This window comes from Salvelinus alpinus, chromosome 6 (genome assembly GCF_045679555.1).
Source record: "Salvelinus alpinus chromosome 6, SLU_Salpinus.1, whole genome shotgun sequence".
Classification (NCBI taxonomy): Eukaryota; Metazoa; Chordata; class Actinopteri; order Salmoniformes; family Salmonidae; genus Salvelinus; species Salvelinus alpinus.
This window is the reverse complement of record NC_092091.1, coordinates 45,348,561-45,376,194: the sequence shown is the minus strand read 5'-3', so window position 1 is coordinate 45,376,194 and position 27,634 is coordinate 45,348,561. Positions and strand designations below refer to the sequence as shown.

General features: G+C 45.7%; 1 protein-coding gene across 4 annotated transcripts in view; it reads left to right on the top strand.

Annotated features, from left to right (window-relative positions):
- The window catches only part of LOC139577561 (myomegalin-like), a 124,162-nt gene extending 97,578 nt beyond the window's left edge, over positions 1-26,584 (top strand). For 2 of the 4 annotated variants that reach the window (XM_071404644.1, XM_071404640.1), the window contains 20 exons: positions 125-494; positions 622-811; positions 945-1,061; positions 1,256-1,766; positions 2,027-2,274; positions 3,013-3,067; positions 8,979-9,232; positions 9,356-9,487; positions 9,713-9,943; positions 10,641-10,892; positions 11,355-11,486; positions 11,609-11,728; positions 18,145-18,334; positions 18,405-18,649; positions 18,892-19,169; positions 19,419-19,559; positions 19,873-20,011; positions 20,502-20,548; positions 20,774-20,866; positions 22,333-26,584. In XM_071404644.1, coding sequence (XP_071260745.1) covers positions 125-494; positions 622-811; positions 945-1,061; positions 1,256-1,766; positions 2,027-2,274; positions 3,013-3,067; positions 8,979-9,232; positions 9,356-9,487; positions 9,713-9,943; positions 10,641-10,892; positions 11,355-11,486; positions 11,609-11,728; positions 18,145-18,334; positions 18,405-18,649; positions 18,892-19,169; positions 19,419-19,559; positions 19,873-20,011; positions 20,502-20,548; positions 20,774-20,866; positions 22,333-22,389 — 3,802 coding nt within the window. In that variant the 3' untranslated portion in view covers positions 22,390-26,584. The remainder of the gene's footprint in view (positions 1-124; positions 495-621; positions 812-944; positions 1,062-1,255; positions 1,767-2,026; positions 2,275-3,012; positions 3,068-8,978; positions 9,233-9,355; positions 9,488-9,712; positions 9,944-10,640; positions 10,893-11,354; positions 11,487-11,608; positions 11,729-18,144; positions 18,335-18,404; positions 18,650-18,891; positions 19,170-19,418; positions 19,560-19,872; positions 20,012-20,501; positions 20,549-20,773; positions 20,867-22,332) is intronic. The other 2 variants (XM_071404642.1, XM_071404641.1) reach the window with 2 other exon arrangements.
- Positions 26,585-27,634: the final 1,050 nt, after the last annotated feature.

Below are 27,634 nucleotides of genomic sequence, written 5' to 3'. Positions count from 1 at the left end.
TTACAGTGGTGTACATACGGAGGTCCAGCTTATAGATTCACAAACGCCTGTGGTTTTCACCCTGGTTCGAGCAGTGGATATGAGAGGTGCTAGTTGAGATGTGTCTGTGTTCTCTCTCACACAGGAAAGCCCTCTTCAGCCTACGCATGGAGAACACGGAGTTGAGGTCTCACCAGACAGAGAGACAGTCAGAGACAGACCCCAGGGATGAACAGATATTCCTGGAAGAAGGGAGGAATAAAGAAAAGCTGGATGTGGAGGAGGAGGAAGAGCAACTGTGTGGGGTTGATCGATCTGATGGCTGGGAGGATGAGCGTCTGTCCCAGGGGAAGCACTGTGCCCCCAGGCCCACCTTGAGAGACCCTGGCCTGGGGAAGAGACACTGCACTAGGCCTGTCTCTCTGGACCCGGGAGCCCTGCTGTCCCACCCCACACAGGAAGGGGAAGGCATCACACCAAATTATACTCTAATAACGCGTGCTACTGTATGTATGGTAGGTCGGTCAACTGTGAGAGGCCCATCGACTGGTTACCTCAAGAAAGGAATATCATTCAAAATATTTAAACAAGCCTGAATCTATATGGACACAACACTGACGTCACTCTGGTCCTGTGTTGCAGGGTGATGACGAGGAGGAGGCAGGAGGAGGAGAAGCTGGAGACAGGAAGCAGAGCCCCACGGAAACAGTGATGGTTGAGAATGCGGTGCGGCTCCGGCTGGAGAGCAAGGAGCTGCAGGAGAGACTCATGGTTTCTGAGGCCACTGTGGAGGCTCAGGCTGAACAGCTCAAAGACTACAGAGATCTCCTGAGTGAGTCAATACACCCTCACCACACACATGCACACATGCACATATGCACACGTGCTGTTTGTCGATCACACATACGGTAATATGCCACATGCGTTAATTATTCTAATGTATCATTCTCTCTCTCTCTCTCTAGTGGAGACGTCTGTGCAGCAGGACAGTAAGCAGGTCCAGGTGGATCTACAGGACATGGGCTATGAGACGTGTGGTCGCAGTGAGAACGAGGCTGAGAGGGAAGAGACCAGCAGCCCAGGTACTTACTATTACTATTGACGCTACAAATACCAGCAGGTCTTTTTTTTTTACACTGAAGTATTGCTGTACTCTGCAATACTTGAGTGTTATTGGGAGATTTAAACAATCTACTATGGTTTAGTAGAGCCACAAGAGGGCAGTACTGTACTTCAGTTGTCCAACCCACATCCCCTCCCTTTCTGTTCTCCGCAGAGTTTGACGATCTGGAGATGTGCACGTCTCTGGAATGCGGCGGCTCCCAGTGGTGGTCAGGCGTTGTGCATCCTGGGAAGGCCAGTCCTCCAACATCAACCTCCGAGGCTGATGACTTGACATCTCTCCAGCGATTGGTGGAGGACCTGCGCTCGCAACTCTCCCGCTCCCAGATGGTGATCCGGAGCCTCCAGGGCCGCCTGCGCTCCCTCTCCACCTCCGGTGACCCCTTCGGCCCCTCCAACAGTCCCTCCACCCCCCGCAAGGTCAATTGGGCCATCCAGTTCCAGTCCTCGCCCTCCCAGAGCGGCCTGGATGAGGACGAGGGCTGGGAGTCGTCTGGTGGGGGTCTAGGGCCCTCCTCACATCACCCCAAACCCGACAAGGATCTCCAGGAGCTGGTGTTTCGCGTGGGAGCCCTGGAGGACCAGCTGAGGAAGGGCAAAGGGACCCAAGCAGGGACTCCAGGGCTCCCTGCAGAGGGAAAGGCTTCCATCTGGCCTGGGCCTGGGTAGGTAGCACCACCACTAACCCTGGTCCACATGTTAGAACGCATGCCGTATACAGCAGATTCATTTACAGTAAACACAGTATATGTGACCCACGTTGGAATGGAATCCACAATCCTCTTGTTGCTAGAAAATCCACTGACCCGTGGGAACCAGTTTGTTTCATATTGACGCTTCCTTCTTCATCCGTCTCATGTTGACTCTTCTTTCTCCCTGTGTCTGTCTCATAATGACTCTTCCTTCCACCTCTGTCTCCCTGCAGGAAGTTTGATACCCTAATACAGGCGCAGGCCCGTGAGCTGTCGCACCTGCGCCAGAGGATGCGAGAGGGGCGTGGCGTGTGCCACATCCTGACCCAGCAGCTGGGCGACACCACCAAGGCCTTTGAGGAGCTGCTGCGTGCCAATGACGTTGACTACTACATGGGCCAGAGCTTCAGAGAGCAGCTGGCGCAGAGCAGCGCCCTGGCACAGAGAGTCAGCACCAAGATCAGCGGACGTGAGTGGAGAGGTGAACACACACGTAGACACATAAGATATGCGTTGCACACAAATAGCACTTACTGGACACAAAAACACAGAAATCTTTCACAATTTACATACAGCGCTGGAAAAATGATCGTACCCTATAATTATGGACAATAACCTTGATTTGATTTGACCATGAAAAATAAATGTGTTGCGTCAAAATTGTCTTGATGCATTTATTTTAGGAGAAGGGGGGGTTTTAACTTCATCTGCAAGTCGATGTAGTTTTCCTAATAGCAGTTTGACATTTTTAGATGAAGTGGGTAAAGTTTGTAATCATTTTATGAGCAGAACGGCACGGTCGGAATGAGGAACTTGATTTCCAAAAGTTGCACGTGGTCAAATCCATTTGTTTTTGAGACAGGGGTGTCACTAAAGCTATATTTTATTCATTAGGTATGTTGTATTTAATTTTCAAAGATGCATTACAAGCTCAAAACATTTTTCGCCAAAAATGACAATTATATCAATAAACGTGGCCATTTGCGTGACATTTAATCCTTACCCAAAATGACATAATCGTTACAGCCCTAATTACACGATACTCATGAGATAACGGGTAGCTAATATACTCAATCGTCAACATCTTTTAACTTTACAACAGACATTTGCAAACACAATTTCTCAGTCATGTCCAGTCATGCCCAACAAGACATAGCATGAGTGTGTGTGATCTTGTATGTGTATTATCCTTATATAAAGTGCTAATGTCTCTCTTCAGGGGATCATCCAGAGATTCATGATGACAAGACTGGCACAGAGCTGCTCGCCATACGGTATGCGTCTGCCAATTTGCTTTCTGTGTGCGTATGTGTGTGTTTGCAACAGTGTGACAAGAATGCAACAGTATTTCAATCAGTATCAGTGTCATCTCTACTGTATTGTTGGTAACTCTTCTGTACAGCAGTAGATTTTGGCAGTTGGAAAACATTGATTGTTGGGGGCATGTGTGTCCTCCACTGGGGTTCTCGCTCTCGGGTTTGTCACTTGATCAGTGATCCACACAGAAAATCCATTAGTCTGATTAACTCACTGGTAGACCAGCAGACTGGACAGTTGTCTGTGACGATCATCAGAGATTGAGATCAATCAGTTGCTCATGTCGCTGGCGACATCGGATCTCAATCCGATACACCACTGTGACTGTTATTGTTGGGGTGTAATCTCTTTGAAAACTACCGAGAGACAGATCTCTCCATTTCCCTCTTTTCCTTTCCTAAGTCTATCCACTATATTTCTCTGCCTGACTTTTTTCACTCAATCATCTTTGCCCTCTCTCTTTCTCAGTCTCTCTAGTCCCTTCGCCCTCATGCTGGTAGGGTGGCTGGTTTTATAGCGTTAGCAACATTAGCGTTAAAGCAAACATGTTTAGTCAGGGCCATGTGATGTCCCCACTGCTAACCAGCCCCATGGTGACAGTCATTGGAGAGGAGCGTTGTGATTGGATGAACCCACTGCCCTCCCTCCGCCTCCCTCTGATCGTTGTGGCAGCAGCCTCAGACCGCCACGGGGGGATTTGGTTGCTGAGAAGGCATCCTTTTTTCTTTCCATCGTGTGTGTGTGTGTGTGTGTGTGTGTGTGTGTGTGTGTGTGTTTGTGTGTGTGTGTGTGTGTGTGTGTGTGTGTGTGTGTGTGTGTGTGTGTGTGTGTGTGTGTGTGTGTGTGTGTGTGTGTGTGTGTGTGTGTGTGTGTGTGTGTGTGTGTGTGTGTGTTTGAGAGAGAGTGAGTATCAGCCCGTCAACCAGGCTACAGTGTTGTGGGCACGCGGACAAGACTCACGCTGTCTTGTGTTTGGGTTCAGACTCGGAGACGGAGGAGTGTGTGAGTATGAGAGAGGGAGAGAGACAAAAACACAATGAACAGAACCTGGCAAACATTGTATTGCTGTGTCAGCTTGTACGGTACTGTATCTTTTTTTATCTCTTCATCCCTGAGCTGTGCTCATCGCGTGACGTGGACCTCGTAGAGTCGACTGGTGCTGAATAACCTCTGAATAACTACAACGACTGTCCTGGTTTGTGGGGTCATACTGTGCAGCCAGGTCGGGTCAGCCTGTCTGCTGGATGGCCCTGGTATCTGGGTGCATCTGATTACAGAGTGTCCCAGCCAGTTAGAGGTGCAGGCAGTTACAGACAGGGGCAGGCGGACAGAGACTTACGGACCAGAGCAGAACATTAGAGCACAGCAACTATCTCTGGTCCAGGCTAATGCTGAAAGAACAGTCTCTGTTTCCCTCTTCTGAAGTAGTGGCACAGGCTGCATCTGAGATGACACTATGTCCTATTCCCTATACTGCACTACTTTTGACTCACACGCACTACATACACTACTCAATTAGTATTTGGTAGGATTGCCTTTAAATTGTTTAACTTGGGTAAATTGTTTAACTTGGCTTCCCACAATAAGTTGGGTGAATTTTTGCCCATTCCTCCTGACAGAGCTGGTGTAACTGAGTCAGGTTTGTAGACCTACTTGTTCGAACAAGCTTTTTCAGTTCTGCCCACAAATTTTCTATAGGATTGAGGTCAGGGCTTTGTGATGGCCACTCCAATACCTTGACTTTGTTGTCCTTAAGCCATTTTGCCACAACTTTGGAAGTATGCTTGGGGTCATTGTCCACTTGGAAGATGCATTTGTGACCAAGCTTTAACTTCCTGACTGATGTCTTGAGATGTTGCTTCAATATATCCACATACGTTTCCTACCTCATGATGCCATCTATTTTGTGAAGTGCAAATGTCCCTCCTGCAGTAAAGCACCCCCACAACATGATGCTGCCACCCCGTGCTTCACGGTTGGGATGGTGTTCTTCGGCTTGCAAGCCTCCCCCTTTTTCCTCCGAACATAACGATGGTCATTATGGCCAAACAGTTCTATTTTTTGTTTCATCAGACCAGAGGACATTTCTCCAAAAAGTACGATCTTTGTCCCCAATGTGCAGTGGCTTCTTCCTTGCTGAGCGACCTTTCAGGTTATGTCAATATAGGACTTGTTTTACTGTGGATATAGATACTTTTGTACCTGTTTCCTCCAGCATCTTCACAAGGTCCTTTGCTGTTGTTAAGGGATTGATTTTCACTTTTCACACCAAAGTCTCCTTCCCGAGCGGTATGACGGCTGCATGGTCCCATAGTGTTTATACTTGCGTGCTATTGTTTGTACAGATGAACATGGTACCTTCAGGCGTTTGGAAATTGCTCCCAAGGATGAACCAGACTTGTGGAGGTCTAAAAAAAAAAACTTTGAAGTTCTTGGCTGATTTCTTTTTGATTTTCCCATGTTGTCAAGCAAAGAGGCACTGAGTTTGAAGGCAGGCCTTGAAATATATCCACAGGTACACATCCAATTGACTCAAATGATGTCAATTAGCCTATCAGAAGCTTCTAAAGCCAAGACATCATTTTCTGGAATTTTCCAAGCTGTTTGAAGGCACAGTCAACTTAGTGTATGTAAACTTCTGACCCACTGGAATTGTGATACAGTGATTTATAAGTGAAATAATCTGTCTGTAAACAATTGTTGGAAAAATGACTTATGTCATGCACAAAGTACATGCAGATTTCATGTCAGATGCAGCCATGTCTGAATAGCTCCCAGGCCCAGACCACAGCTTCAGAGTCAGCAGAGAAACTCACCTCTGTGCCTTGCAACGGTGTTGGGGGAGTATACAATAAACACAGAGTAGCAGTAACTGTGTCCCAGCTCTCTGTTTCCTCTGTTTCTCCTCTGAGTTCTTCTCTCATTTAAAGCATCAATGGGGAGATTCTGATTTTGGAGGACTACTTTCCCCCAGAGTTCATGTGTCCTTACAGGGTTGAGAGCAGGGTCAGCTGTTGCATTTTGGTCAATTAGAGGTGCCTCTCCCTCTCGCTGTCTTATAAAAGAGAGAGGATGGAGAGAGAGTAGGATGGAGAGAAAGTTAAGCAGAGCCAGGGGATATATCCCTGCCATACTGCCACACAGATGGTCAACCAGATGCAGAGGACTTAAATGTGTTTTATTGCCATTTGACTCATTTAGGACAAGCCCTTAATTGAGCGAGTATGAAGAGGGGATTTGTATTGATTTGATTCCCTCGCATGTGCCTTCTCGCTAGAGTGAACTGAAATAGGTCAGGAGCATCTAAATCTACAGAGAGAGGGAGAGAGAGAGACGCAAAGTGAAACAGAGAGAGGGAACGGGCGAGAGCGTCACTTTGCCCCACAAATAGCAAGAGAAGAGCAAAGCCTGGTGTAGAGCATGTTCCAGCACAGGCTCAGCTTGTCCATTTCTAAAACTACAGGAGGACTACGGAGAATCAGGGCTCTATTACTTGTGCAATGGTGGATTCTCTGAATACTGCATTTGACTCATACTAAGCCCTGGGACTTTTTAAAAAGGGGATGCATTGACTACAGTACCTGGACTTCTATTTTGGACCTTAATCTTGTGCTTTTAGTGGATTTTAGACAAATGTTTTGTTCCTTTTTTGAAGTATACAACCTCTTCAAAAATCCAGTTTGAGGTCAAATGTAATAAACAAAACAATGTTGGGGTGAGGAACAGATGTTCCCCTCACACTGCAGAACCTGCAGACAGAGGGGCTTAGAAGAACAACATTTGACAAAGGGCCGGATGGGGGCAGGTTCTTTGGGCCAGCGCTGCAGTGTGGGTTGTAAAACACACTGAAGGCTGACTGGGGTTATCTGACTCTTTGTGTTTGACCATTCAGCGCCGGATACACCGGCCTAGTATCCCGCTCTGCCCTCTCCGTCTCTGGAAAAACACCACTCTCTCCGGTCGCTCTGTTTTGTGTTTGGCTGCTGGTGGGAAAAGAGGGAAGAGACAGCGGTTTCCTTGAATGCAGGATCGGATGCTCTCTCTTCATCCCCGAGGGACACAGAGAGAAAGAGGGAGACAGAGCTACAGAGACAGAGCCACTGCTTAATGTGAATACCTGTCCTCCATGCTGTACCAAAACACCAGTGCTTCTTTAAAGCAAATATAACTGGCATCATTTTGCTCGCTTAGCATAAATCGCTCTACCTCACCAACAGGATCCAATTCAATAGAACCATTGGCAAAATTTCAAGCTAGTTCTTATCACAAAAACAGAGGAAACTATATTTGAAAGACCTCTTGTTTAAAGAGGGGGAAACACCACCTGATCTAAGTTACTGCACAGCAGATTTGGGATTTGGGGGACATTGTTGGGCTTATCTGTACTGTACCGGCCTGGGTAAGGTGCTGCTTACGAGACTGCACTAGTCATAGTCACAGCCCACACACACATTTGCGCATCCGTATCCTCATTCTGTGTGTGTGATGTGTGGCGGCGGTGGAGACAGCCAGCAGATCGGCCTACTCCCCTGGACGTCTCTGTCACCAGGCCTAATCTGAGGATTTACTCTGCTTTTCACCTGATTGCTTACGACCAGTCATCCCTCTATCCCTGTCTCCATCCCTTCCTCTGGCCCGTTCCCCTTTTTCTAACTTAACTAACACTCCGGGGATCACGTCCTTGGCAGTAAGCTAATGAGCACTCCTTGTTTACCGTGGGGACCCAGCTGAGAGGCGTTGCCCCGGCGACGAGGATAACGACTGTCTCGCTGGTTTGGAGGAGGAGGAGCAGGAGGAGGAGGAGCAGAGAGGCCAGGATAGCGGCTCTCTGGCCCAGGGAGGAGGGCCTTTGGTGGGGCAGGCTGGCCAGGTGAGCAGGGGGCCCGAGCCCATGGCTCCACTCTGGAAGGCCATGCTGTCTAAGAGCAGCCCTCTGTACAGACACTCTCTGTTTTCCGTCTCTCTGTGGGAGAGCCGGGCCCAGGAGAGAGAACTGGCCCTGTACAGAAAACACACTGAAAGAGAGAGAAGGGCCCTGCACAGGCAGCTGGAGAAGTAAGAATCTTACATTAATAGTTGTAGTAACGTGATAGTGATCGTTAACTGTGTACTATACAGTAAGTCCTTCAGATGAGAAGCCAGTGCTGGACTGCAAACGGATACACAAGTCCACTGTGTGTTTGTGTGTGTGTAGAGGGATCAGCCTGGCACTGGTTTAGATTGGTGAGATGAGGTGACCTTCACTCTGCAATCAGGATGCTGCTATCAATTAATTAATTATTCTGAGCGGGAACAGCCTGTGTATTTGCATGCGTGCAAATGGACTCTGTGTGTCTTCCATTTTTCAACCCACTGTGAATATTTCTCATTTTTCAATATTTTATGAATTTGTACCTTTTAATTCATATTTGATTTATTTTGTGTTCTTTTGTTTTGTCCTGTTCACTGTTGCAATGTTGTGCCTCTTGGCCAGGTCGTTATTGCAAATGAGAATTGGTTCTCAACTGACTTATCCGGTTAAATGAAGGCGAAATCAAAATGAAAGAAATAAGACCTTCAGTGAGCTGATGCGCCAGTCTGTCTGTATCAGCCTGGTCATTGGTCACCTCTGTGCCTGTGTCCCTGTTGATCCCTGTGTGTCTCTCTGTGGTCGGCAAGAAGATTCAGCTTCAGGAAGGGTAGGATCATCAAGCATCTTTCTTTGCCTGTACGGCGTGGACAGTCGGGTGACTAGGCCAGGACAGAACAGCGAATGGCTTAATCATGCTTTGATTGTCCCTCTGTCACTAGAGAGCAGATGTATGGCCATATGTGGGCAAGGACAAGATCACTGAGTGTATCCCTGTATGTTTGTGTGTGTGTTTACAGGCTGAGTAAGGAACTCCAACAGAAGGATAAGGTCATTGAGTCTCTCCAAGGCAAACTCAACCAGCGCCAGCCTCGTTCTGACACACCCTGCAGTAGCCGTGCCCTCTCCGACACCACCGACCAATCAGACCGCATCTCATTTGTGTCTGATGATCAGGGCTCCACCAATGAGGAGCTGGAGCTGTGCTCGGACGTAGACGCAGCCAGCGAGTATGGCCAGGAGGACAGACGCGCCTCCCCTAGAGCTAGTACAGGTACAGTAAACAATAGAGACACACACACGCACACGGACACACAAATGACTGCCCATCCATATTTCGAATGCATGCCCAGTAGTGCACAACTGAACGGTCTTCTTTTCATTCATCATCTCTCAGATTCTCACTGTAGCAGTGTACCCATGTCACGCCACCCCTCCACCCCTCCGTCCAACACTTCATCCCACGGACACCAGTCCTCCATCAGCTGTCTCAGCAGGCAGCCGTCAGGGGACACACAGACACAGACAGGTAGGCAGACAGACAGGGAGAGAGAGGAGGAGTGGAAGTGACTGCATTATTCAACACATTGTGATCATTGTCATTGTATCCACATGCTGTACTTTATCATGTCCAGACATTGTGAAGTGTTTTCTTCCCTCATTCCTCATACCTCTCCCGGTCCCACCCATCTTTCTGTATCCCTGTCGTCTCTTCATCTCTATTTTCACCTGTATTTCTCCTCCGTACCTCCAGGCCTCTACAGTGGGCCAGTGTCCCGTTCCCTCCCCACCCCTCCCCAGCCCCACCCCCAACCCCAGCCTCTCTACCACCCAGACCTCTCCTCTCAGAGAGCCCCTCTGCCCTTTGACCCCTACACGGGCACCCTGCGACCCCATTACCATGGCAGCGGGCCCGTGGGCTTCTCCCTGGCAGAGGTTCGCCGGGAGCTGCAGATGTTACAGAGACAGCTGGGAGATACTGAGCGTGCGTCACTCTGCTTGCACCTTGTTTGTGTGTGTGTGTGTGTGTGTGTGTGTGTGTGTGTGTGTGTGTGTGTGTGTGTGTGTGTGTGTGTGTGCCTGTGTGTGTGTGTGTGTGTGTGCCTGTGTATGTGTGTGCCTATGTATGTGTGTGTGTAGGATGGAGTGGCTACATTTGTCATGCTGTAAGCACATCATCTTTAAAATGTACTTTTTAAGTTTTGTATTACAGTTATAGTGTAATTTGGCATGGGGATAGTAGTATTAGTATAACTGATAAACTTGAAGTACAGTAAGTGAGTTTCACATTCAAAGCTCTGAACTATCCCTCATGGTAGTAATGTCAGACAGGACTGCAGGTGTATTGTCCTGTTGAGATTCCAGACTAGCAAGATGAATTGTGCGTGCTAACCCACCACCTATTAGGCTTTTCCTCTGAATGGCGTAGGACATGTGACATTGGTCTCTCCAGGCCAAGTGTAATTGAGCAAGTTGATGTGCTGTATTGATGTGCTGTATGGCTTTGAGCTAATTCATACCCGCCTAACCCCACCCCTACAACGTCACTCTCCACCATGCTAACATCCCAACACTGGAGGTTCTGATAGTGTTTGGACTCTCTCTGAGTTATCTATCTCACAACAAGCTGCCTGGCCAACCTGTTTATTCATGCTTGGGATTTTCTCTCTTTCTTACTGCAGGTTTTTCAGTTCCTTCAGCCAAGCCGTTTGTTGGCTTCCAGATGTCGGCACATCCCTCCAGTTACCTGCCCCAGCCTCTGTCCTACCATACCTTCCACCCGTCTCCTCACCGTGGCCCCATGAAGGCAGGCACCAGCCTCCTGGAGAGCAGTGTAATGTGGGATATGGCTTACGGCGCTCAGCCAATTAGAATTGGCGCTGCTGATTTGTCATCAGGGTCGTCAGGATACCAGTCTGGCACCAGCCATACAGGTGTGTGTTTATCTGAGTTTTAATGTAAACGTGTGTGTGTGTTTGCTTGTTTTCCTACATTCTCAGGACCCCAATGGTCAGACAATTCACTAGAATGTCCTGAAAGAGTCGGAAAACAATACATTTTTTGAAAAGTCAGGATGTGTTTCGGGTCCTGAATTAGTTCAAATGCTATTTTAAGCTTAAGGTTTAGGATATTGGGGTTAAGGTTAGGGTTAGGTTTAGGGTTTTTGGGGTTAAGGCTGGGGTTAGGTTAAAGGGTTAAGGAAAATAGGATTTTTAATGGTCAAATTTTCTACACTCCATAAAGTCCTGAAATTTCACAAAAACAAAGTTGTGTGTGTGTTCATGTATATGTTTTTTGGATGCCCTCTTATTAAATAAATAATTGTGTTATATATTCTATACACATTTTTTAGGTTGTGAAATGTAACCAGTATTTTGATGTGTGGTTTGGTGCAGGTTCTGACCTATTGAAGGAGCAGCTGAGGGAGATCAGGAGTCTACGTCAACGCCTGGAGGATTCCATCCAGACCAATGACCGCCTCCGACAGCAGCTGGAGGAGAGACTGGTCAACCAAGCCAGAGACAAAGGTACTAGACCACCAACCCACCGTTACTCAGACCATGTCCATATATTTTAGACATCCAACTTTGCAGTCACTAGTGAAATGTACTGTCTGTCCTCATCCAGTCCTCTTCTTCTTCCTCCTCAGGTGCCCCCAACAACATCTACATCCAGGGCTTGGACTCTGTCAGCCAGCTTTCCAGTGAGATCAGAGCTCTGAAAGAGGAGAACCTCAGCCTGCAGGCCCGACTCCAACAGGCCAGCAGAGGTAACTAACCGCCCGGCTCCTAGTACTCTCATTACTCCCTAATATACTCCTAATACACAAAAGTTTGGGGTCACAAAGAAATGTCCTTGTTTTTAAAAGAAAAGCCGTTTTTTCATCCATTAAAATAACATCAAATTGATCAGAAATACGGTGTCGACATTGTTAATGTTGTAAATGACTATTGCAGCTGTAAATGGCTGATTTTTAATGGAATATCTACATAGGCATACAGAGGCCCATTATCAACAACCATCACTCCTGTGTTCCAATGGCATGTTGTTTTAGCTAATCCAAGTTTAGCATTTTAAAAGGCTAATTGTTCATTAGAAAACCCTTTTGCAAATATCTTAGCACAGCTGAAAACTGTTGTTCTGATTAAAGAAACAATAAAACTGGCCTTCTTTAGACTAGTTGAGTATCTGGAGCATCAGCATTTGTGGGTTCGATTACAGGCTCAAAATGGCCAGAAACAAAGTACTTTCTTCTGAAACTCGTCAGTCTATTCTTGTTCTGAGAAATGAAGGCTATTCCATGCGAGGAATTGCTAAGAAACTGAAGATCTCGACCAACGCTGTATACTACTCCCTTCACCGAACAGTGCAAACAGTCTCTAACTAGAATAGAAAGAGGAGTGGGCGGCCCCGGTGCACAACTGAGCAAGAGGACAAGTACATTAGAGTGTCTAGTTTGAGAAACAGACGCCTCACAAGTCCTCAACTGGCAGCTTCATTAAATAGTACCCGCAAAACACCAGTCTGTGTAATTAATAGTTTTTATTAATAATACTATTAATAGACCACCTTTACTCCACAAACAGAGACGCATACAAAGCTCTCCCTCGCCCTCCATTTGGCAAATCTGACCATAATTCTAACCTCCTGATTCCTGCTTACAAACAAAAACTAAAGCAGGAAATACCAGTGACTTGCTCAATATGGAAGTGGTCAGATGACGCAGATGCTACGCTACAGGACTGTTTTGCTAGCACAAAATGGAATATGTTCCGGGATTCATCCAATGGCATTGAGGAGTATACCATCTCAGTCACCGGCTTCATCAACAAGTGCATCGACGACTTCGTCCCCACAGTGACCGTACGTACATATCCCAACTAGAAGCCATGGATTAGAGGCAACATACGCACCGAGCTAAAGGCTGGAGTTTTTAAGAAATCCCGCTATGCTCTCAGACGAACCATTAAACAGGCAAAGCGTCAATACAGGACTAATATTGAATCCTACAACACCGGCTCTGACGCTTGTCGGTTGTGTTAGGGCTTGTACACCATTATGGACTACAAAGGGAAACCCAGCTGCGAACTGCCCAGTGACGTGAGCCTACCAGATGAGCTAAATGCCTATCATGCTCGCTTCGAGGCAAGCAACACTGAAGCATGCATGAGAGCACCAGCTGTTCCGGACGACTGTGTGATCACGCTCACCATAGCCGATGTGAGGAAGACCTTTAAACAGGTGAGCATTCACAAGGCCGCGGGGCAAGACGGATTACCAGGACATGTACTCAGATCATGCGAGGGCCAACTAGCAAGTGTCTTCACTGACATTTTCAACCTCTCGCTGACCAAGTCTATAATACATGTTTCAAGCAGACCACCATAGTCCCTGTGCCCAAGAAAGTGAAGGTAACCTGCCTAAATGACTACCGGCCAGTAACACTGACGTCAACAGCCATGACGTGCTTTGAAAGGCTGTTCATGGCTCACATCAACACCATCATCCCGGAAACCCTAGACCCACTCCAATTCGCATGACGCAATCTCAATCGCACTCCACACTGCCCTTTCCCACCTGGACAAAAGGAACACCTACAGTTGAAGACGGAAGTTTACATACACCTTAGCCAAATACATTTTAAACTGTTTTTCACAATTCCTGACATTTAATCCTATTAAAAATTCCATGTCTTAGGTCAGTTAGGATCACCACTTTATTTTAAGAATGTGAAATGTCAGAATAATAGTAGAGAGAATTATTTATTTCAGCTTTTATTTATTTCATCACATTCCCAGTGAGTCAGAGTTACATACACTCAATTAGTATTTGTTAGCATTGCCTTTAAATTGTTTAACTTGGGTCAAACGTTTTGGGTAGCCTTCCACAAGCTTCCCACAATAAGTTGGGTGAATTTTGGCCCATTACTCCTGACAGAGCTGGTGTAACTGAGTCAGGTTTGTAGGCCTCCTTGCTCACACACGCTTTTTCAGTTCTGCCCACAAATTTTCTATAGGATTGAGGTCAGGGCTTTGTAATTGCCACACCTTGACTTTGTTTTCCTTAAGCCATTCTGCCACATCTTTGGAAGTATGCTTGGGGTCAATGTCCATTTGGAAGACCCATTTGTGACCAAGCTTTAACTTCCTGACTGATGTCTTGAGATGTTGCTTCAATATATCCACATAATTTCCCTACCTCGTGATGCCATCTATTTTAAAGTGCACCAATCCCTCCTGCAGCAAAGCACCCCCACAACATGATGCTGCCACCCCCGTGCTTCACGGTTGGGATGCTGTTCTTCGGCTTGCAAGCCTCCCCCTTTTTCCTCCAAACATAATGATGGTCATTATGGCCAAGCAGTTCTATTTTTGTTTCATCAGACCAGAGGACATTTCTCCAAAAAGTACGATCTTTGTCCCCATGTGTAGTTGCAAACCATTGTCTGGCTTTTTTTATGGTGGTTTTGGAGCAGTGGCTTCTTCCTTGCTGAGCGGCCTTTCAGGTTATGTCGATATAGGATTAATTTTACTGTGGATATAGATACTTTTGTACCCGTTTCCTCCAGCATCTTCACAAGGTCCTTTGCTGTTGTTCTGGGATTGATTTGCGCTTTTCGCACCAAAGTACGTTCATCTCTAGTCTCTAGGAGACAGAACACGTCCCCTTCCTGAGCGGTATGACGGCTGCGTGGTCCCATGGTGTTTATACTTGCCTACTATTGTTTGTACAGATGAACGTGGTACCTTCTGGCATTTGGAAATTGCTCCCAAGGATGAACCAGACTTGTTGAGGTCTACAAATGTATTTTCTGAGGTCTTGGCTGATTTCTTTTGATTTTCCCATGAGTGTCAAGCAAAGAGGCACTGAGTTGGAAGGTAGGCCTTGAAATACATCCACAGGTACACCTCCAATATACACAAATGATGTTAATTCGCCTATCAGAAGCTTTTAAAGCTTCAGAAGAAGGCCCAAAAAGACTCCAGTCACCCAAGTGATAGAGTGTTCTCTCTGCTATCACATAGCAAGTGGTACCAGAATGCCAAGTCTAGGTCCAAAAGGCTCATTAACAGCTTCTATCTCCATGCCATAAGACTGCTGAACAATTAATCAAATGGCCACCTGGATTATTTACATTGACCCCCCTCCCCTTTGTTCTTACACTGCTGCTACTTGCTGTTTGTTATCTATGCGTAGTCACTTTACCCCTACCTACATGTACAAATTACCTCGACTAACCTGTACCCCCGCACATTGACTCGGTACCGGTACCACCTGTATATAGCCTCGTTCTTGTTATTATATTGTATAACTTTTACATTTTGTTTACTTTAGTTTATTTAGTAAATGTTTTCTTAACTCTATTTCTTGAACTGCATTGTTTCATTTCACGGCTCGTGACAAATAAAATTTGATTGGATTTGAGTGTACCTTAGGGTACAAAATAGTACAATTAGAAATGTGTACATTTTGAAAAGGTACACATTTGCCTGTTTAGGGTACTTTTAGTCTTGTAGACTTCACCAATATATATCATAAGGCCTTTGACAGCCTATGTTTATCCCAACACAGTGTGGTCTGGAAATCCTGGTTTGCAGGCCACATTGGCCAAGTCACATTATGATGGCTTTCCACATATGTAATTCCTATTGGAATCCAGCCAGTTAGAAGAATTGGAACTTTAAATCATCTGTAACCTGTATTTAGAATGACTGACAAGGTTGGGAAAAAATTATAAACTCAGTAAAAAAAGAAACATCCTCTCACTGTCAATTGCTTTTATTTTCAGCAAATTTAACATGCGTAAATATTTGTATGAACATAAGATTCAACAACTGAGACATAAACTGAACAGGTTCCACAGACATGTGACTAACAGAAATGGAATAATGTGTCCCTGAACAAAGGGGGGTCAAAATCAAAAGTAACAGTCACCAGCTGCATTAAGTTCTGCAGTGCATCTCCTCATGGACTGCACCAGATTTGCCAGTTCTTGCTGTGAGATGTTACCCCACTCTTCCACCAAGGCACCTGCAAGTTCCCTGACATTTCTGGGGGGAATGGCCCTAGCCCTCACCCTCCGATCCAACAGGTCCCAGACGTGCTCAATGGGACTGAGATCCGGGCTCAACACTGACATTCCTGTCTTGCAGGAGATCATGCACAGAACGAGCAGTATGGCTGGTGGCATTGTCATGCTAGAGGGTCATGTCAGGATGAGCCTGCAGGAAGGGTACCACATGAGGGAGCAGGATGTCTTCCCTGTAGCGCACAGCGCTGAGATTGCCTGCAATGGCAACAAGCTCAGTCCGATGATGCTGTGACACACCGCCCCAGACCATGACGGACCCTCCACCTCCAAATCGATCCCGCTCCAGAGTACAGGCCTCAAGTGTAATGCTCATTCCTTCGACGATAAACGCGAATCCAACCATCACCCCCGGTGAGACAAAACCGTGACTCTTCAGTGAAGAGCACTTTTTGCAAGTCCTGTCTGGTCCAGCGACGGTGGGATTGTGCCCATAGGCAACGTTGTTGCCGGGGATGTCTGGTGAGGACATGCCTTACAACAGGCCTACAAGCGCTCAGTCCAGTCTCTCTCAGCCTATTGCGGACAGTCTGAGCACTGATGGAGGGATTGTGCGTTCCTGGTGTAACTCGGGCAGTTGTTGTTGCCATCTTGTACCTGTCCCGCAGTTGTGATGTTCGGATGTACCAATCCTGTGCAGGTGTTGTTACATGTGGTCTGCCACTGCGAGGACGATCAGCTGATCATCCTGTCTCCCTGTAGCACTGTCTTAGGCGTCTCACAGTATGGACATTGCAATTTATTGCTCTGGCCACATCTGCAGTCCTCATGCCTCTTTGCAGCATGCAGATGAGAAGGTACCCTGGGCATCTTTCTTTTGGTGTTTTTCAGAGTCAGTAGAAAGGCCTCTTTAGTGTCCTAAATTTTCATATCTGTGACCTTAATTGCCTACCGTCTGTAAGCTTAACGTGTCCACAGGTGCATGTTCATTAATTGTTTCTAGTTCATTGAACAAGCATGGGAAACAGTGTTTAAACCATTTACAATGAAGATCTGTGAAGTTATTTGGATTTTTACGAATTATCTTTGAAAGACAGGGTCCTGAAAAAGGGACGTTTTCTTTCCTTTTTGCTGAGTTTAGATTAGACTAACTAAACGGGAACAACCATCTCAGTAACGGGTGCAATAAGTCCATCTACTAACACATTGGATTCGTTTAGAAATGTTTATTTATCTTTGTGTAGCATAACATCAATCAATCAATCAATCAATATCCATGCAAAACACACAAACTATTTTAAAAATCAACCTGCAATAGAGCATGCTGGGAAATAGGATAATGATGGGCATGGTTTTTCAGAGCGTGATGATTGTACCTTTATATTCAAAATATGTACCGTTATACTAGATTTCCAGTATCTGCACATGTACCCTAAAAAGGTACCGAACAGTACCATGTGAGATTATACATTATGTTTACCTCTGAAGGTACATTATGTGTATTTTATGAGAGTGTGATTCACGAATGCAGTCAATGTTAACCCAGTTCAACCGGGGCATTAATCGAGTCCCCAGGTTCCGGCGGCCACGGCCTGACAGCGCTGCGGCGCCTGGAGGAGGGATCTCCTCTGGGCCCCGACGGATGGGACGGTAATTGATTCGGAGGAGCAGGAGGAGGCGAGTTTGATAAGGACTCACCCCGTTCCTGTACAAAGGACCGAAGACAGCCTTTTAACAAAGTGACTTTTTAACATGTTTTCATGTCTTAAAAATGTCTACCTTGTTAAATCATTTGTACACATTTTAAATGGCTTTTACAGAATTGGATGTTTTCACAAGATGAAGTACTTTTATTCATGGTTGTTTCTATTGTTTTTAAATAAGCAACATGTACTTTTTAACAAATTTAAATGTAATATTCAAATGCCGTGTTTTATGCTTTTATGCCGTTTTTATGTGTATAAAATGACGTACAAAAAACTAGCTGTTTTTAAAGGAAATGCAACAATAAAACTTTTCCCCCAAAAATGTCAACATTTATCGAGTCCCCTCAATGAGAGAAGAATGATAACCATTGAGTGTTATGCCTCATTAGACCATATTATTTCTTGTAATTTCTGTCTTAGTATCTGAGTTCCTCTGTACCCTCCCCCTAGACAGCAGTAAGGAGGCGGAACAGCTGCGGGAGGCGTTGCTGTTGGGGCGTGCCCGTGTAAAGGAGGCAGAGTTAGAGACCGAGCGGTGGGCGGAGCAGGGCAGGAAGCTGCAGAAGCAGACACAGGCTCAGACCCTGGAGATCACCCAGCTGAAACAGGACAGGCAGAACGACCAGGAGGCCATCAAAAGGTAGGAGGGGTGTGTGTGTGTGTGTGTGTGTGTGTGTGTGTTTATAACTGTGCTATGTGTGCGTCCCCAGGTTGCAGCACGAGGTGAATGTCTTTGAGCAGCAGGTGTGTGAGAGCTGTGGCCTTATCCACTCTCTACAGTATAAGCTCCAGATGTACCACAGAGTGTGTGGCGTCCCCAAGAATACACATACAGGTGAGGGGTCACACTCAGGGGAGTCTGCGCCCTTTGACCCCAGGGACCTGCATGTTCCGCTGGGGCAGCAGTTGACCTCTGCGACATGCCCTCCTGGAGCGAGGAGACAGCTCTTCCACGGTGAGAGCGAGGGAGTGCTACGCTGCATGCATTCTGGGACACGGTTACCATTGTTACCACATATTCTACCACATTTATTGGCACTTAACTAAGTGTACGAAATTTCACCCTATTCCCGCCTATACAGTGCACTACTTTTGCCCAGAGCCTAAGTAGTGCACTAAATAAGGAATAGGGCACCATGCCATTTGAGATTTACCCCAACTAACACTGATTCTCCACTCTTCCTCTCCTCCTCACAGACCCGGCTCTCTCTCCCCGTGTCCGAGAGACTGGACTCTTGAGCCCTGCTTCCCCTCTCTCCCCCACACTGGAACCCCAGGAGGCTGACTCTTCTCTGGAGGGCCAAGCCCCAGACGGCTCTTTTACAAACCGTAATGGCCGCCACGCTGTGGGGCATGTTGATGACTTCCATGCCCTACAGCAGCAGATCCTGGAGGGACACGTCCTCATCGGCAACATGGAGACTGCCCTCCAGGCCACTGCCAACCATGCCCTGCTGGAGCTCAGCCTGGATAAGGTGAGAGGTCAGGGGTCATTTAGAGGTTAGAGGAGCAGCAGACATTTTACAGAGGAGTTAATGATCCCGAGAGTAACTTTTAGATCATTGGTTTAAATTCAATAAACCCATGCGTCATCTCAGTATTACTGTATACAGTATAGCTAGTTGAACTGAAAATATGTCACACTTTTGTATTGTTATCCTGTGTTTTAGTTAGATTTGTTTAGTCAAACTGTCTCTGTGCATGTATCTTTCTCTGTGTGTCAGGCTGCGCACCCTGGCTTGGCGAGTAGACTGCTGACTAGCACTAAGACCCTGCGGCAGATCCTTGAGGAAGCCAACTCCTTGCTCAGAATGTTCTGGAGGGCAGCCCTGCCCAGTTGTGAGGGGTACCCTCAGAGCACCAAGGTCAGAAACACATACTCTTTATAAAGTATTCATAAAGCATTCATAATGCCTTCATATGCATGACATACAGAGACAATGTTCACTCTTTATGTTTGTTTGTAAGGGTTACGTTAAGGGGATTTGCTTTCGCTGTTAGCGTGTTATGTGTGTGAAGTTACTGATCATTGATTAGAGTTTGTGTGCTTTAGTGGTGACTTTGTTAATACATTTGTCCCGTCACTCCAGGAATCAGTGTAACCTCACTGCTCTTTACAGGTGTGTGTAGATGTTTGAAATGTGACGGTGTGTTTTTTGACTATCTCTGTGTGTCTAGGAGCTGTCTCTAAAGGATGAGGTCCACACGCTCCGTCAGCGGGTCTCACAGCAGGAGGAGGCTCTAAGGGACGCCATGGAGACACTGAAGAGCTCTAACCGCACCAAAGACAGCATGGAACACTTCATCGTCAGCCAACGTAAGTGACTCTCACTACTCTCGTCTCAGTTACTCGTGTCCTCTCTTCCACCCACTATTCACCACTTTACCTCTCCCCTCCCCTCCTCTGTTTTCTTCTGTCTCTCCCCCTCTCCTGTCTTATCCTATTCCTTTCATATTGTCCGCCTCATATGCACAGTCATGTATCTTACTGTTTGTTCATTCCTTTGTTCATCATTTCTCCCCCCTCATTCCTCTCTCTCTCTCTCACACACACACTTTTTTCCCTCTTTCTTTCTCTTCCACTGCCTTCTCCCTCTGTCGTGAACCGACTCATCTCTCTCTAACTCTTTCTTTCTCTGTCTCTTCATAATTGAATGTCCTTCACCATCCTCTGCCCCCGTCAGCGCAGACTCTGTAATGGCTCAGTGACATGACAGTGTGGCGTTTGTGTTTGCATGTGTATGTGCTGGAGTGATGGGTGACAGTCACAGATGAATCATAACTGTTTTGTTTCTGGTTGTTTACAGTGTCGACAACAAAGGATGTCTTGAAGAAGGCACGGACAAATTTAGAGGTGAGCTCACTTTTTTTTTTACAGGGTCTGGCTTATTTCTTTCTTCTCATACCCTCTATAAGGCTGTTATTTTACTTATTTCTATCTTATGCAGTCTTTAGAAAAATCACTGTTAGGTATTCCGTCTGCTCTCTTTTTCTATCTCACCCGCCCTCCTCTCTCACCTCACCTGCACTCTATCTACCTCTGTCTCGCTCCCTCTTGCTCTACCTTGAGTTATTCCAGGAGAACAAGCAGAGAATGTCCTCCCTTGGCCTCACTTCTCCCCCCCTTCCTGCTCCTCTTCGTCCTCTTCCTCCTGTCCCTGGGTTGGTAAAGGTACTGCTTCCTGGCTTTCCGTGCCTGTCAGTGTGCCTGTATCAGCTTCCTGTAATCCACCCTGCCTTTAACCACCATCTAGAGGTCTTCATGGATCCACCTGTACCCGAATACCCGAGACCTGATCTGGGACCCGAGCGGGTCCAGATCCAGAATTCTAAATAATGTCACGGGTCGGGGTCGGATTTGTTAGGATTGTCACGGGTCTCGGGTATGGGTAATTTTAACTGACTTGTCCGGAATGAGCCATAGAGATCTGAACTCGACTGCTGCAGTAGAGAGAGAGAGAGATTTTTTAAATGTATGCTGCTGCTCTTGCTTTTCACGAGAGTGGAGCGTGTAGCTTGTTGTTGGCCAATCATGAGTCATCAAAGCGGCAATAGGCTACAGTCATAGAGCTCACTCCGTGTGTGGCAAAAGTTAGGAGATATATAATCAATGGAAGATGGAATTACAATGACAGAATTTAAGGTTAAAGGAGAAGGATGGGCTGCAATGACCAAGAGCCAACAGGTAGGGTCTACTTAATATTCTGAATGGAGCTGTTGTTATTTGTAACTGTACGATTAGAAAGTGCGTGCACTGCAGCCTGTTAGCCCAGCTAGCTAACATTAGCTAGTTTAACTAGCTTCTCGCGGTTTGGTGTAGTCAAAACAGGTACTACGTAATCATATTTTATGATAAATAACCTACCTATGGCAATTATTAGTCTACTATAGCGTAAGTCGGCTTGGTTGGTTGCTGTCTCGCATCTCTCGCTCCCTCCTCTCCGTGTCACTCGCTCACAGTACAGCCCCTCCCTGCCTGCTAGAGCGGCCCCTCTCTCCCTCCTGTTGCGCATTATCAGTTCTGGTTAGTAAAGTAACTTAAATACATTTATCCTACTTCCCTCACTCGGATCAGATCGAGTCTGGATCCGACCAGATCTATATACGGAACGGGTGTAGTTGTCCTCGGGTCCGTTTGGAACGGGTCTCTATATTTAAAAAAACAAAAAACATTGACGAGTCCGGGTGGGAAAGCCCCAGGTCCATTTCGGAACCCGCGAAGACCTCTACCACCATCCTTTAACAGTAGAGTAGAACGCCCCCTAATGGCATTAAATAGCAGTACATGATCCTCTCTGACACTTTCACTTAGTTTTGTAATACCATTGTACATAAAAGATCTTCTAACACCTCCTTATTGGATCATACTTGTTGTAGGCCTACCATCAGCAGATTTAAGTGACCCTACTTTAATTTGCTAGTGTCTAAGTATGAGTGTATTAATATTACACTGGTTAGGAAATAAATAAGTATGTGAATTATTTTGGTAATTTTAGTTAAAAATCTTTAATGGAGGGTTTTCATTGTCTTATTTCAGATAGCGCAATGACTCAGGATAACATAAGTCATGACATTACATAGTAACATGAAATATAAGTATGCTGACCCTTCCTCCTTTTGTCTCTTCCTCCCACTCAGGTGAAATCCCAAGAGGCTTCTGCGAGCTCATCCATTCTGCTGGTTCGGGTGTTGTGAAGCAACAGATAAAGGCTCCATCACCCAGAACTCCTACCGTGGCCCAGTAATACCCAGGGTCTGACCCAGGGGGTTAACAGACTGCACCCTCCACAGCCAGCCTCTTTGTGATGCACCAGCTTCAGCGTCCTCCTAATACTGGGAGACAGGACAGGACTCTTCCTGTTTAAAAGGAAACAAAGTACATAACAGGTCTCTGGTTAAATAGGGGGGACACTACAGTTGAGGGGAGACTGTCTGATAGTCAGTAGAGGTTCAACCAAGTGCTCTCTGTGATGTTTATGAACGTCAACGATTGCCTATCTCAGGTGTTATGTATAGCTTTTGTAGGTGCTACAAAGGTTTCTCAACTGAAGTGTTTCCCCTATTTTACCTGATATACAGTACCAGTCAAAAGTTTGGACACACCTACTCCTTCAAAAGTTTTCTTTATTTTTACTATTTTCTACATTTGAGATAATAGTGAAGACATAAAAACAATGAAATAACACATGGAATAATGTAGTAACCCAAAAAGTGTTAAACAAATCAAAATAGATGTTATATTTGAAATTCTTCAAAGTAGCCACCTTGCCTTGACAGCTTTGCACACTCTTGGCATTCTCTCAACCAGCTTCATGACGTAGTCACCTGGAATGCATTTCAATTAACAGGTGTGCCTTGTTAAAAGGTATTTTTTTGAATTTCTTTCCTTCCCAATGCGTTTGAGCCAATCAGTTGTGTTGTGACAAGGTAGGGGTGGTATACAGAAGATAGCTCTATTTGGTAAAAGACCAAGTCCATATTATGGCAAGAACAGCTCAAATAAGCAAAGAGAAATGACAGTCCAGTCCATTCCATTTTTTTAAATCAAAATGTTTTTTGGCAGAAATGCTTCCTCGAACATGTGAACTTTCATGTGCCTTAGTAACAAACTTGTATGCCATCAGTAAATATGAATAAACTTGTTAAATTAAGAGCCTTGTTGGTTAAGCCACAGAAAAAGTCAGCAACCTTCCCACTAGCCATGATTGGCTGAGATAATGAGTGGGCTGGACATGTCGAGAGATGAGTTCGCATTGGTCTGCCATATAGAAGGCTTTTTTCTGTCTATTTGAGCTCGTCAGTCTGTGTTGGTAATCCTGTCGAACACAGCTTTTTTTAATGCATTGTGTAGTGGAGCTGCATAATTGTTGCTCTCTACTTTCTGGAGGATCAAGTTTTGAAATCAGTGGAATTAGAGTATGATAGCTACATCTTCAAACTAAGGGCAACAGTTGTATGGCAATTCCTGACAGGGAGATGCGTCCATCATGCATGGATACCCCCACTCTCAACTTAAACTGGTGACTGAACTAAGATTTGTTCAAGGCAATGGTATTGCTGTTGTGATTAATTGTGTAGTTTTGGGTACCGGTAGTTAGGAGTATGGCAAACACTTGATTTATTTTCTAGGAGACAGACTGAGTCAGTGAGGGCGGTGAAAGGGAAAGAGCCAGGAAGAGAAACTTCAGAGGACAGTGTCACATCCACGGCAGGACCAGGTGTCAACCTTGTTGCCAGCAGCACCAGTATAGGGGACAGTGGCACAGCATTGTCCAGTTACCTCAGTAATGGCACAAAACCAAATCAGCCACACCCACAATTTATAGAACCGCAAACTCTTGCCAACAGAGGGTTGACGTTTCAAGAGAGATGGTTTCGCGATTTCCCCTGGCTACATTATAATCCATCAATAAAAGGAGTGTTGTGTTTTCACTGTAGCCAAGAGTTTTCAAGCCAGCCATCGTTTGGCCAAAGGGCAGATGCTGCCTTCATTAGTGCAGGATTTAGGAAGTGGAGAAAAGCCATTGAAAAATTCACAGCACATCAAAACTGCCAAACCCACCGCCACTTTGTAACAGTAACAGCACACCAGCTAAATCCAATCAGTGTCCAGTTATCCAGCGCGTGGGGTAAACAGCAGGAGGATGCAAGGCATTGCTTGATGAAAATTGTTAGTTCGGTGCGGCATGTATTAAGACAGGGACACGCCTTTAGAGGCCACACGGATGACAGTGGGAATTTATACCAGCTTTTGAAAGTTAGGGCAGAAGAGGATGATCCCATTTTACTGAAGTGGTTTACAGAGCGTACCACAATGTACACAAGCCCCAAAGCGCAGAATGAAATTCTGAACATCATGGCCAATACAGTCATTCAAGGCATTGCAGCTGAGATTAGGTCTCTTCCAAATGTACAAATTTCAGTAATTGTTGATGGTACTCAAGATGTCTCTGGTGCTGAACAGGAGAGTCTCTGCCTGCGTTATGTTGACCACGACCTTGTCCCTCACGAGGAGTTTATTGGGCTATACAGAGTGTCGGAGACAACAGGCGAGGGCATTGCGAAAGTGGCAACTGATGTGTTGTTGAGGCTCAATTTGCCCATGTCTGGCTTAAGTGGGCAGAGTTACGATGGTGCCGCAAACATGGCAGGAAATACACAGGTGCACGGGCAATTGTGAGGAGGCAGCAGCCATTAGCCCTCTATGTGCATTGTGGAGCACACTGTGTGAATCTGATTACACAGGCTGGCTGCTCAGCCTCCCCACTGATCCGGGATTCCCTTTCTTGGGTCCATCAGTTAGGTGTCCTCTATGGCCAGTCAGGAAAGTTTAAGAGCATGTTTGAATCAATTGCCACGTCCGGAGATACACATCTGACCACCCTGAAACCCCTATGTCCAACAAGGTGGGCTGTGCAGAATACTGCTATTAGACCTGTGCTAGGGCAGTATGAGCAGGTACTAAGCAGCCTAGAGGAGATGTCAAAAACTGAATCCAAAACAGCTTCAACTGCCAGTGGCTTATTTGAGCACTTCAGCAAAGGTAAGCCTGTGTTGGGCCTCACACTTGCCTCTGCTGTTCTTGGAGAGCTTGAATGCCTAAACATTTCACTGCAGAAGAAAACCCAGACTGTCTCTGGTATGCAGGCTGCAGTCGAGTGTGTGCGGTCATCTCTTAGGGGCAAGAGAAATGATGAAAGCTACCTTTGACTGTATGAGAAAGCAACAACATTGATTGACTCCATTGAATCCATTGAGACACACTCAAGACAATTTGCTGGCAAAGCAGTGGTTCACTATAGGGCACCAAGTGTTGGATGGTGTGGAGGTTCAGTTTGGTGACCGTTTTGACCAGGACAGTCTAAACGTCCTGCAAAAGTTGGAAAGAGCGCTTCTCACGAGGGAGTTGGATGAGTCTCTAGATCAGTACCCCGAGATGAACATAGATTCTCTTTCAGTGCAGTTGCCTCTCTTTCGCAACAAATACCCCTGTAGCAGCAGTGGAGAGGCAGCAGAGGTCCCCAGGAGACTTCCAGTGGAGGTGCAGGGGTTGTTTGACCAAGTTGAGGTGCTGATCAGAATTTTGATTGTGGTGCCAGTGTCTTCTGAGGCTGAGAGGAGTTTCAGTGCACTCCACAGGTTAAAGACTTGGCTACGGGCTAGCATGGGCCAAGAGAGACTGAACGGCGCAGTTGTCTGTAATGTACATAAAGACAGGCTGGACAGTCTCAAGAGCGAAAATATCTGCCAGCAATTTGTTGGATCCATTGAAACACGCATATGTTCGGTTCTTTTGTTCAGTAGTGTGTATAGCAGTGGTTCTCAACCTTTTTTGGGTACTGGAACCCCTGCATATTTTGAGGCAAGGCGGTCCTCAGGGACCTCCACCCCCTCCATATTATATGTAAAGTTACTGGAATCCTTGTGGTGCTGAATATGAATATTTTATTTCACGGACCCCTTCCAATTACACCAGGGACCCCTAGGGGTCCACGTACCCCTGTTTGAGAACCCCTGGTGTATAGTATGATATTTTTGTTCAGTAGTTTTCAGTTTTTAGTACATGACAGTACACTTACTAATTATTTATTTTATGTTATTTTATTTAAAATGACATACTTTGTGTGACATACTTCTCCATAGCTGCTGTTTGAAGAGTTGAGACACTGACTGAACAATAAATAAGTATTTTTGAAGAATATTTTGGTTGATTTATTTGGGTTATTCATTGAAGTAGATCTTTCGCTTTTAGAACTGTACTTATTTTGAGCTTTTTGTTCTTGTAAAGCTATTGTAGTACATGCAGGCCAGTGGCACATATTTAATGACTATATAAATGTATCAGAAAAAGTCAAATAAAAAGGTCAATTCAATACAGAGACCAACTTTGCGATGGTTCTCAATGGAGATTATTTTAGATGAGATTGCACCATGTTCATTGTATTTATGAAAACTGCACCCATACAGTGTACAGTACCATTGCCACCTACTGGCCTTTCTTGGTGTTGCTGGTTGTAAATACACATACCTGCATACATACTGGACTGATAAGGAACACTGCTATAACTATTATTAGTATTATAATGATTTAAACATTTGAACAAGTTGGGACAACCCTTCAGTTAACTACCTATCAATTATCCAGCAGTAGTAATTATGGTTTCTCAATATACATTTAACATATTACAACGTAGGCTATGTGTTACAGCACTACTTTTGGTGTCCCCCTCAGGAATTGATCTTGAGAAAATGTCATGTAATTGTCCCCTCCAAAGTTGATATCAGATTTTCGCCCCTGCCTCCGACGCTGTACGTTAAATTGTGACGTGTCACGACGTAACGTATAGCACGCATAGAGCAACTCATTCTGTGACATACAGCCTCGCTCCACCAGGTGTAGCGCTTCTCTCGCAGTTTAAAAATAAGAAAGGGACAGGGACAGGGTGAGGGGGGATACCTAGTCAATTGTACAACTGAATGCATTAATTTTTTGCGTCATCACTGCAAGCCATCATGACTCTCAAAAGCCGCGACAGCCGCTGTTTACTTCTGAAGAAGTAAACAGTTACTTCTGTTTACTTCGCCCTAAAAAGCCGATTTAAAATTCGACACAAACCGTCAAATAGGTAATGACACATTATATAAGCACTTTATAATGTTTTATTTACATTTTAGAGGTGATAAGTTGGACAGATCGGTTGAAAAAAGCAGTTTCCCCACACAGCTCATCTCCCCCTTTCCCTATCACGCAGTAGGTTTCACTTCCCCACCCGTAATTTTTAAAAGGCCCAACGGAGCTCATTGCCTTCTTCAATCATGGAGAGACGGGCAGCATGAAGGTCTCATTGATTTTGCTGGAAAGGGGAGAAATTGTGCTTTTCAATGGTATTCATATTACAGTTGACCTGAAAGTATTACGTTTTTTGGGTGCTAAAATATG